This window comes from Chenopodium quinoa, unplaced genomic scaffold, assembly GCF_001683475.1.
Source record: "Chenopodium quinoa cultivar QQ74 unplaced genomic scaffold, ASM168347v1, whole genome shotgun sequence".
NCBI classification, from domain to species: Eukaryota; Viridiplantae; Streptophyta; class Magnoliopsida; order Caryophyllales; family Amaranthaceae; genus Chenopodium; species Chenopodium quinoa.
In genome coordinates, this window is record NW_018743979.1 from 487238 (window position 1) to 499329 (window position 12092).

Genomic DNA, 12092 nt, shown 5'->3' on the forward strand with positions numbered 1-12092 from the left:
AAGGAGGTTGAGATATTTCCTGCATCTAGTTGCTTCAGGACATTAGGGATATCATTCTTCGATTCCTAGCGTGTGAACTGCGGAAGGTTCCTCGTAAGTGGGTTGCTTCGGCTCATTGGTTGGCTAATCAGGCTCGCCGTCGTCGTTGTTTGTTCTGGTACTTTTAGTTGTTTTGGTTTTGTCGTTCTTTTTTAGTTCGTCTTGTCAACAACAACAACAACAACAAAAAAAAAAAAAAAAACTACTTGGAACAGCTCGTAGAGTCGTAGTACAGTACTCCAAAACACGAAAATGATAACAAAAGCTTTTTCAAAATTTAGCCAAGATCTCATTTCTGTTTTTAGCCCATTCGACCGTTTGTTTAATTGTGCAACTACGAGTACATCTTACTTTCAATTTTCTTTTTCCAAATCATTGAATGCGCTCCCTCTCCTTCCTCCCTTCCCTCTCTCTCTCTCCCTCTCTCTCTCTCTCCACCGCTGAGTTTTCGAGATTTGCAATAGGCACCTGAAACTTCTCCTCCTACACTAGATCCAACCCAACTTTCTACTCTTCCCCAATATACTCCCACTGTACTCTCTTTTCTCCAGATCCACTGCATTCAATTCTCCATTTCTGATCCCTAATCAATTTCTACAATGGGGTATAGAGCAGATGATGATTATGATTATTTGTTCAAAGTTGTGTTGATTGGAGATTCTGGGGTTGGAAAATCTAACCTGCTTTCCCGATTTACTCGTAATGAGTTTAGCCTTGAGTCTAAATCCACCATTGGTGTTGAGTTTGCTACTCGGAGTATTCGTGTTGATGATAAAGTTGTTAAAGCTCAAATTTGGGATACTGCTGGCCAAGAAAGGTTTATTTTCTTTATATACATTTCGTTGTTGATTCTTGATTTTGGGTAGATCGGTGCATTCTGATTCTGTTTATTGTTGTTGGGTTTTGATTTTTGGGTTTGATTTTGATTGGATCTGGTGCATTTTGCGTAAATGATTTGAGTTTTTTTATTGTACATTGTTGAATTGTTGATTCGTTTGAATAATTGTAATTGAATATGATAAGTTATGGATCTTGTTAATTTGGGTTATTTTCTTGGTTTTTGGCTCAATTGTAGTATAAGATTGTTAAATTCTGTTTGTTGAATGAGCTTTGAACAAAAATTTTCGAACAAACTTTAGTTTTAGCCCATTAGAGTAGTGACTGTTTCATCGATTCGATCTAAGTTAGAGATTGGCGTAAGGGTTAAGGTTGTAATATCTACTGTAATTGCCTTGAACCAAATTCACACATTTCCTTTTTATTAGGATTAATGAAGAATGTGTACATGGTTTTATTCGTTTAATCTAAAATTGTAAAGGCTTGATTGTCATGCCATTGAATGCTGAGTTTATTGCATATCAGAATCAGACTTGCGTCTTCCGTTTGTATGTAATGATCCCATATATATATACTGCATATATTTTTCTGAAGTTAAAAATTTTGGTGATTAGAAACTTTTTTAATCCGTGTTATTCTTCATGGTTATATTACAATCCTGAAGTTTTCTGTAGGTGATCAATAGCTAGTTAATTTTGCATTACTCCAGATTATTGGTAACTAGTAGTTGTAGATAATTTAAGGTGTGGTTTTGGACAATTGATAAGGTCCGTTTCCTTTCAGGTGTTAGAGAAGCTTTCATCTGTTAGTAATTACAATATTGTGAATTGTTTAGGGGGGAGGATATGAAAGTAAAATGAAAGAAAGTGGATGGTGTATCGTTAAGCATTTGAAGAAGCTGAGAAACCTTTGTAGATTATGGATTTCTAGAGTCCTACTTTGCTTCTGCCCTTTATTGTTGCCATTGAGCAACTACTTATCTGTTCGCTCTTTCTCCCACAATTTGCATTCACATAATCACATAACACTGACTGAGAGGAGGAGATCTTTTATGTTAGTTACACTAGTACTAAGTGAAGCGATGGTAACCAATGGGCTAAGCCAAGATTACAATTAGTTTGCGTTTGCATTTGATTGTATTTCATCTTAGTTGATTGACTATATATCATTTTTTGTTAGAATGTTATTATATGCTCTGTTACTAGACTCTCTTTCACAAGGTAAAACCCATCTTATTTTTATACTGTCTTTCTTAGGTACCGTGCAATTACTAGCGCTTATTATCGTGGTGCTGTTGGTGCACTACTTGTCTACGATAGCACTCGTCACGTCACATTTGAGAATGTAGAGAGATGGTTGAAAGAACTCCGAGATCATACAGATTCTAATATTGTGATCATGCTTGTGGGGAATAAGGCAGATCTACGGCATTTACGCGCTGTTTCCACTGAAGATGCACAAACATTTGCTGAGAAAGAAAAAACCTTCTTCATGGAAACCTCTGCCCTTGAATCATTAAATGTCGAAAATGCTTTCACAGAGGTGCTTACTCAAATATATCGAGTTGTCTGCAGAAAAGCTCTGGAAGCTGGTGATGACCCTGCTGCTGTGCCCAAAGGACAAACCATTAATGTGAAGGATGATGTATCTGCAGTGAAAAAAGTTGGATGCTGTTCAACATAATCCTGGGAGTTGATAGAGTTTGAGGAGGTGGTAAAGCTGTGTAATATTGGGGTGTTACTGGAAGCATCAAATACACATTAGAGCTTGTTTGCACGATTTATTTAGCTTCTGGAAAATTGTGGTCTTGCCTGTTTTCTTTACAGCTCAAGCCCCAAGAGTTGGTTTCCTTGATCGGATGAGATCTGCATTTCTGCTTCCATCTCACCTTAACAAGATCTTTCTCATATCTAAGCTGTACTATTGTTCAATATTTTCGTTTTACAATTAAATGTAATATCTTAAGATTAAGGTTACTTTATATTTCACCTATTAAGCTTCTGCTTTTTACATGGAGCCAATAATTTAACTTGGATATTTTCATATTATCATTTATCTGGATTTGGTTGTCCTGCCTATAAGGATTCAGAAGTATTCTTGACTCACAATGCAGATATATAAGCACCAGCCAACTTGCATTGCACATTATTTCATTTTTTCCTCTAGAAAGATCATTATTCTTTATAATAACCAGCACACTACCGATGCAGGGACCTTAGTAAGTAGTACTGAATGGATTAGACATGTAATATGGGCCATGGGGTGATTTTCGTATCAGCCCTATGTGAGAATACTATTGCTACATGTTAACATGTTAAGTCTTGCTAAATTTGACATGTAATGTGGGGTGATTTTCGTATCAGCCCTATTTTCAGTGCAAAGCTAAATTTGTTGTGTATCCTTTGCTTGTGATTTACTTCAAGATGTGATGGATCAGTTTGTATGTAATGTGATGAAGGCTTGTTTGAATTGGAGTAGGCTGATTTTTGAACATCATTCTTCTACCAGTACTATTTTTTCCAATAAAAAAAAAAAAAAAAAAAAAAAAAAAAAAAAAAAAAAAACCCTTAAAAGTAAAATAAAATCAAGGACTAGCGCAGGGAGCAGTTCTATGCAAGAAACCTACGTGTTTCACTTTTGAAGAGTTTTGTCATTTTACTTTTATTTTGGCGCCGCATACACCCTTTATCTTTTACTCCCTTCGTCCCCTTTTGATAGTCATTTATGTCATTTTTGATGACCCAAAATGTTAGGCACATTTGCTTTTTTCAAGTATTATTAATATTATTTTTATACCAAAATTCTCTCTCATTTGCAAAAATATTTGTGCAAATTTAACTTTTCCATGTAAATTTTACTTTCTCTCTCTACTTATTTTCATGCCCAATGTAAATTTACCTTTTCAATGTACTTTTGCTACTTATTTATGGTTATTAATTCCCGTGATTTTCTACAATTTTACCAAAAGTGACTATCAAAAAGGGACGGAGGGAGTATAAGCTTATTTCAAAGGTTATCCAACTCTATAAAATTTGCATAAAAATTATGAGGTTCAAAATTAAAATTACCTCAGTTTCAAGTTGCGGTTATCAAAAGCAAAAATTGGATTAAAGTTTGTGGGAGTTTGAGCTAAGAAAAAGGTTTGGACTACTGAAAAAGTATTTGGAGCAACAAAAATCGTGACCTTCATAATAATGAGTTAATAGAAATAATAAATAATTCCATGTGACTTAAAAATTCAGTCAAATTCATTATGTTTGAGATTATTTTTACTAATTTCTATGCATTATATTTATACATCTTAGGGATTTTGAGAAATTTTTTTTTTTTTATTTTACAAGAGCATAGACCAAATCAAACTAAGTATTAGACATAAAGTTAAATAAAGTGAGCCAAAATTGTTTTGCAATGTTGTGAGCCTTTTGAACTTGATCTCTTTGGACTTTTAAGATTGCGCACCTTTGGAAAGTTCCTCCCACTTCTTTGATTTCTTTGATCGTCCAAGCTATCGAGACATCCTTACCTAGCCCCTCTTGCATATTGTTGATTACCGCGACTGAGTCCGTAACGATCAAAATCCCCTGTTCCCCTCTTGCTTTAGCCCATTTTAACACTTCCAAGCATGCCCAAGCCTCACATTGTAGCGCGGAAGAAGCAGCCCTATGCTTCCCTCCCCCTTGCATAACTGTGTTGGCGTTTCCACTACCTGTGACAACCCACCTATCCCTGACTTTGTAGAATGTTTATCCCATGCACCATCCACCTATACAATGAAACTATCATATTCGGTCTTGTCCCTCCCCAACTTGACCTGGAAGAAACCCGATGGGTGACAAGGATCGTTCCTAATTTCACCATCTAAACCATCCTCATGCCCTATTGACTAAACAAAGGTCTCATGATCTTGCAAAACTATGTTGATGAACTCCGTGGCTAGGCTCGTACTCCCCCTTGCCCCATTGAAGACCTTCTCATTTATGGTTTTCCACAACCCCCACATGGTTGCGATAAAGGTTGTAATACGCATACTATGCTTATCATCCTCACTATAAAAGAGCAGGATATAATGCTGAATCCATTTTCATAACGAATTGAACTCAGGAGTTTGAGAGCAAATAGTCAGGGAACCAATTCCCCAGACTTCCTTTGCTAGATTACGATACCGAAAGAGGTGTTGGATTTCCTCTCTTTCCACCCCACAAAAGTCACAAGCTTCCTCAACTTGTATCCCCCTCCTTGCTAGGTTTGTTTTAACTGCTATACCATCATGAAAAAGCCTCCACATGAAAAGCCTCCATTTCGGTTGGATGTTTAACCTCCATATTAGCTTCACAAAGTCTTGATCTGCAGGCGAAAAGTTGTTCCTTTCCAAACCTTTCCTTTGGAGAGAAAATAGTATCCTGTTTTCAAAGTGTAATTCCCCGATGGATGATGTTTCCAATACCTGTAATCATCATCAAGATTTGGGGGAAGCTCCATAAATAAGATGGCCTTAGCACTCTTCCACTCAAAGCACTCTCTCGCCTTTCCTGCTTTCCAAGTCATTGTATCAGAATCAATGAAATCACTAACCTTCCAATGCATCACTGCTCTCAAAGTTTGTGTGGAGTTAACAGTCGGTATTTCCCCTTGGACCCAAGGCGAGCTCATAGCCTTTATACCCATACCATTGCCAACCTTCCAAGCAAACCCCTTTTTGAAGGACCTAATGAATCTCTGCAAGCTAGATCTACCTAAAGAGGGATTACCAATACCCTTATATGGCCTTGCCATATTGCAAATGCCACACTTTTTACACCCTCCATGCACCCTTGAAAGTAGAAACTGTGGATTAAGATGCATTCTCGTTGCTTGCTTAAAAAGCAAGGCATCGTTTAGGGTGGATTTTGAGAATGTTTTAAGGTGAAGTATATATGAAGATTGAATATGAATTTGTAAAAACATTATGAAGATGAAGGATGAAAGATGAAAGCTTGGATGTTCAATAGTTTCTCCTTTTATTTTTCAAATATTAATTTTTCTATTTCCGTAGGTAATTAATTTGGCTGAAAATTTAAATAAATTCTTATATGTGGCTAGTCAATAGTCACATGGTGTGACCAATTCACATATAAGGTAATTAATTGTATTTTCCTAAAAAAAAAGCTAATTAATTGTATAATAGGGGTTATGACCACGAGCAAATGCGATAACATTAACGTACGTGGGGTTAGCCGAGTTACTTCAATTGGGAAATGATGTTACTCTTATAATTAAGTGGTGTTACTTTTTATCTAGTCATAACAAAATAATAGGGGTTATTCAAATGAACAAAGAGAGTTACGAAGTATTTGTTAGTTACTTGATATTTCTCAAATTAGGAATTTGGGTTACTTTTAGCACAAAACGAGATTACTCTTTTTAGTAAATGAGGTTACCCATACATACAATTGAAAAAGATTATTCATACTTAGTTTTAAATAATATGGTTACACCATCTAGCTAGACACACAAAACTGTTAGACACATAAAACACACACAAAAAAAAAAAAAGAAGACAAACATGACTTGAATGATTTGTTATTATCTTAGCTTCCTATCATTAATATTTTCTGTTTTATTAAAAAAATTTAAAGGACAAATTCTTAAGATAGATTTACGAAGATTAATGATACGGCGATTACGCTAGATGCTTTGACGTTAATGTAAATAATTTTGTGCTCAAACTTTTGGATCTTTGGTATGTATATGTAAAGAAAGCCATCCTTAAAGATGGTCATGATTCCTTCTTTCCAAATGTTGGGGACTTGAACTTTGTAGATTATGGATTTCTAGAGTCCTACCAAAAAATTTAATTTAACCAAAAAATCATCCGAATCAAAATCATATTAAAATCTCACATTAAATCTAATAAATTCTTCTAGTTGGAAGTAAATTGCTCCATATCAAGCAAAAAACACCAAACATTAAAATTAAAAGAAAGGATCGAATACCTTTGGAGTTTAAGGAGCAACATCCTATCGAAAATGCGGACGCTTCTTGGGACGATGATCTCAGTGAGTCATAGAAAACATGGTAACTCGATCGGTAGGTTTCCATTGCTGAAGATTCCGATGAGAAAGAAATTAGATTCAGGAGAGAGAGAGAGAGAGAGTCGAGGAGAAATTTAGGAGAGAGAAAGAGAGGAAAGCGCCTGCTAAGGGAAAAATGAAAAGTGAAGTTAGACGACTTGACCCAGGTTTTTATTTTTACTCTGTATTATGTATTACCTATTTGTATTGGGAAAAACGATTCCCGTTATGAATAAACTAATTTTTGTAACAGGCACCTTTTTGCCCGTTACAAATACTATTCCTCATACCCTTAACACTCCTTTAATGTAATGTATTTTTACTTTGCCCGTTACAAATAGATGAATTGTAATTGACATAATTGTGCCCGTTAAACATAAGGTGTTATAAATAGGATTTTTTTTCCATTAGTGTCATTCTTGACTTTGACCTAGCTTAGGCGTTAATAAGAAATACTTGAGCATGAGCGTTCCTTGTGGTTTGACCTAGCTTTGACTTACCTCCACTATCACAAATGTGGAATAAGTAACACACAATATATATGTTATTTCGGATGATATACTACAAGAGGGGGGTGAATTGTAGTATGTTCCTAGTGCCTACTTTTCGCGGAATATAACACTGATTGTTGTTAGGAACTTAGACAATGCAAAGCGGATTTTACGAGGAAACCATCCAGGGCCCAACTTGAAGTAAAACCTCGACCCTCCAAGGGATTTCAAGTCAAACCAATCCACTATAATAGGGCAAACACCAAGTTACAAACCTATTAAGTGACAGACCTTTACTCACAAGTTCCTGACTGAACTTGCTACACGATAAGACCCTATCTTACCCAACCTAAGTCCCAAACTTAGATTCATTCAACACTCCCGAAGTGCCTACACTCGGCCTCTCACTAGAAGCTCATTCGGCTTCACCCTAGAAGCTCACACATTGCACTCTTACAATACAATATTATAAAAACAGGAATCCTCACGAACTCTCACACCCCAATACATAAAACACTCAAAACCCTTTTTCCCAATTACAAGATCTCAAAGAATAACTCTAAATATATATCAATAAATAAAGAGATAAAACTAATATGCTGGACACTTAAGATCTGTGTGGAACTTACTAAACGTACTGTACCCGGAACATGACAGGAACTTTGACCAGGAGGACTGACTTAGCTTCGTGGTGAAGGATGAAACCATTAAGCACGACTACTACACTTCGTCAGCCTCATTTTTGAATAAATACATATGAGCATATTTATAGTACACCCAAGTTATTCTTTTCGTAAAAGATAAGTTTTATTAAAATATAGAAATAAAAGATATTTTCCAAAAATAAGTTTTCCAAAAATATATCTTTTGTTAAGAATATATTATATCAATAATAATACTACCTCCGTTTTTTTTATGTGCAACTTTTGCCATTTTAGTCCGTTCACTATTATGTGCAACTTTCCTTTTTCATTCCATTTTTGGTAAATAAAAACCCTTGAATTTACTATATTACCCCCACTTAAAAAATGTAATCATCTTACTTTTACCCCTCATTACCCATAACCCTAACTTAATTTGACACACCTAAATTAACCTAACCTAAGTACTCCCTCCAATTTACCCCCCCAACCGACACAACTCTATCTTTGTCTCCACCTTTTCTAGACTGATCTAGCGAATTCTATAGAACCCTAGATCAGTTTCTTCCTTTTCATGTTCTTCGTGTTCTAGGGTTCATGTTCTTCGTCTTCTTCGTTTCCTTCGCCTTTTTCCAGAAAAATTCAGAGTCCCACAATTATGTCTTCCCCCTTTCCCTCCCCTTTCGAGAGGCATCCAGACGTTACAATTCCGTTACATGACCTAGATCCACTTATTGACGCCTATATTGGCACAGATTCACAGAGTGAGGCTAAGTTCATCAAGTCCCTCATTAACGACATCAACCGGGGCAATGATTTTCCTCGCCGCCTTTACAAGTCTGAGGAAGGCCCAAATTACTGTTCTCCGACGACTTTCAAAGCTTTGGGGGAAGTCCTGAAAAATATCGACGAGGCGGAGAAGACGAACAACGAGGAGGGTGAAGGCGACTCCCATGCCCAAAAAAAAATTGATTTTGAGGTTAAAGATGTAGATCTGGAGTCCGATTCTGTGGAGGTCAGTGTTGCGCCCTCCCCCCCCAAGCGCGGATCTAAGGTTTCCAGGCCTCCTCTGAAGCTTCGGCGAAACAGGAAGGCTGCGGTGGTGGCGCTGAGGCGTATGCGCGGGTTGCCTGATTTGCCGGAGTCCGACCTCGTGGTGCTGTCCTCTGATGAGGAGGCTGAGCACTGACCCTTGCGTAACGATTCCTATTCCTAATTTTTTTTAATTTTTTAAATTTTAAAAGAGTCCTAATTTTTGTGTCGGTTGATCTATCAGTGAAACTAGGGTTTCACTGTTTATTGCCGGATTGTTTGACTGGTTGTGGTTTCATGATGGGTTGTTGGTTGTGTTGACCTAACCACTGGATGCTAAGGGTTTGCTGTTATGGGTAACTTTGACTCGTTGTTGTTTATTGTTGGGTTGTTGATTATGTTAAATGTTAGGGTTTATTTGTATTTTTGTGTTGATCTTGTGCATGTTCATTGTTGCCTAGTGAGTCCCTTAAAAGGAGTCCCCTGATGTTGCCTTATGTTTCTTGTTTATGAAAGAGCCCCCTACATCTGCTTACTGCTGTTTTGTGAGATAGCATGTTGGGTTGTTGGTTATGTTACATCTGGGAGATTAATTGCTGGTTGCATGTGTGTGTTGGTACATCTGGTTGCATCTTGGGTTGTTGGTTATGTTCATTGTGTTGTAGTTCCTTGGGGTACACTTTGTTGGCTGTGTGGACTTGATTGATGAATGATGAGGCCGGTGTCTTGTGCATGTTCATTGTTGCCTAGTCAGTCCCTTAAAAGGAATCCCCTGATGTTGCCGTCTGTTTCTTGTTTATTAAAGAGTCCCCTACTTTGACATGCTATTTTGCTTACCCATATCCACATGATGAAGGGACTCCAATGAATTTCAATATGCACAAGTGATTTGCTCCATCAACATGCAAGTTTCTGTTGTTGTCGAGGTACCCTTGTGCATATGTGTGGTATTCAACATTATAACCCTCTGATGGATTTAGTGCCCACATAAATTGTCTATCTTTGTCATTCATAATCAACTAAAAATGTGGGTACAAAATACAATATGTTTGAGCAATGAACATAAAACTTTACAAAAGACCATATCATAATCTAATGACATTACTTCAGACTGCCTGACTTGTTTGGGTAATTGTAATCAACAAAATACACCTAACCACTTGATTGTTCAAAAAAACCAATAAAACTTACTAGGAGAAGTGGTTATGTGTGGCAGTCCATGTGTTGTCTGGTTGTTGTAAAGAGTCTCCTAATCTGCATCCACCTCCAAATCTTCTGTGAGTTCTTGAGTCCCTTGATTTGCTGGCCTAAACATAGTGTTTAGGTACTCCACAGCCTCCAATACATCCTTCTTTTGAACCTCTACCAAATCTGGAAGATTGCCTAGGTTTTCCAGCTGTTTTTTGTTCATATGTGGTATTTTGTACTTGTTACCACCTTCAGCCTTGAGTATCTTAATCATACATTTTTGCAATGTAACCCAGATGTACTTGTTAACCTGGGGGTTAAATGTGTCATAAGACTCTTTCACCTTTGCAACCAGCTCATCTAAGTCCCTAGGAAAAGACTGATATTGCAAAGACTGTATAGACCTAAATAGCCCTAAGTCAAGGACATTCAAATCAGGGGACTGAGCTGGCTGAAAAACAAATTGAATGTTAAACCTATTAGCTGTTGTTGCTGCCAGAAACTCATCATCTGTAGGAACTTGGTGAGGCCTTGCATTGTCCCATTGGATGACCACATCCTTGGGCAGACTTTCAGGCCACTTTGACATGATTGCTGGAATGACCTTTGTTACTAGCATCTCTCTGATTACTTCTCTGTTTATGTTCGAGAGTGCCTTAGTTTCCATAGTCCCTCTTGGTCTTTTCTTGCTTGATTTCTGTGCTTCTGTCTGGACAGTGAATGGGAAGATGCCATACTTCCCATCATGTAACAGTTCTCCATTTATGCCATATAATGGCTTCCCTATGACTGCCATGAACATTGCCTTGAGCTTGAATCTTCTTGACTGAACTGCCATGTAGGGATCATCCTCACTTGGCAGTAGATAAAACCTCCTTTTGTCAGGGTTCAAGTAGAACCACTTCTCATCACAGTGTATGACATTCCTCATGTCAACAAATGTGGGGTCCTCATGCCCTGTTGCTGGGTTTATATGTGACAAAACCCATCTTAGTTTGGCAATCTTATGGTCTGCTGTAAGCAATGGTTTGTTGCAGCATGTGTGTGTTCTTAGCCTTCCCCTCTTCTTCAAATTGTGAACTGTACTAAGACTGATCTTCAATGCTCCTGCATAGCTCCTTTCTGTCTGCCTTAAATGTAGTGGGACTGACTGCAGAGTTTCATCAGAAATTTGCAATGGCTTTCTCCCTGTTTTGCCAATTTTTTTAGTCCTGACATCAATCAAGTCCCCTAATGCCAGCTGCCTTTTTATGTCTGTGAAAATTCTTGTGATTGTTGATTTGTGAACATTGAATTCAGATGATAATTGCTTCATGTGACCCCTTGGTAATGTCCCATTGTTCATTTTCACCAAAATTGCATCTACGATTTTCCTTCTTTGCTGCAATGTTAATTGCTTTCTACATACACTATGAGTCCCTCCATGAGCTTGCTGTTGCATTTGTGTTTGTTGAACATCAGTGTCTGCCTGTTGTTGCTGTTGTTGTTCTTCTTCTTGGTTGCCCTCCATGATTTCATCTTCTGAGTTGTACTCCCAAATGCCTGCATCCTGCATTTCTTCTTCTTCCTCAAACCACAACTCTGCCATCTGTTCTTCATGTAGAATGTGTTCGATATAAAAAAAAAACAGAATCATCATTTTCTGCCATTTCTGTTCTACAGCACAGGGGGTGCAGTAAGGGCCCTGCTGAGTTGTGTGGGTTGAAGATGAACACTAAACCCACCTGTGCAGGAAGGACAACAGAGAAGCCCTGTTTTTGTAAAGCTTTCAATAGTTTGTAGTGTGTAATTATGCTAACCGTAACGGTTTATGT

The 12092-nt window shown here is 37.5% G+C and overlaps 2 protein-coding genes across 2 annotated transcripts; one reads left to right on the top strand and one right to left on the bottom strand.

Annotated features, from left to right (window-relative positions):
* Positions 1–263: 263 nt before the first annotated feature.
* On the top strand, positions 264–2981 carry LOC110689983 (ras-related protein Rab11B). The gene is made up of 2 exons (XM_021866800.1): positions 264–856; positions 2133–2981. Exons 1-2 carry the CDS (start codon positions 639–641, stop codon positions 2557–2559), a joined length of 645 nt encoding a protein of 214 aa, XP_021722492.1. The 5' UTR covers positions 264–638; the 3' UTR covers positions 2560–2981.
* Positions 2982–10339: 7358 nt separating this feature from the next.
* LOC110690054 lies at positions 10340–11866 on the bottom strand. Its single transcript, XM_021866881.1, has one exon. The coding sequence runs from the start codon at positions 11864–11866 to the stop codon at positions 10340–10342; it is 1527 nt and encodes a 508-aa protein (XP_021722573.1).
* Positions 11867–12092: the final 226 nt, after the last annotated feature.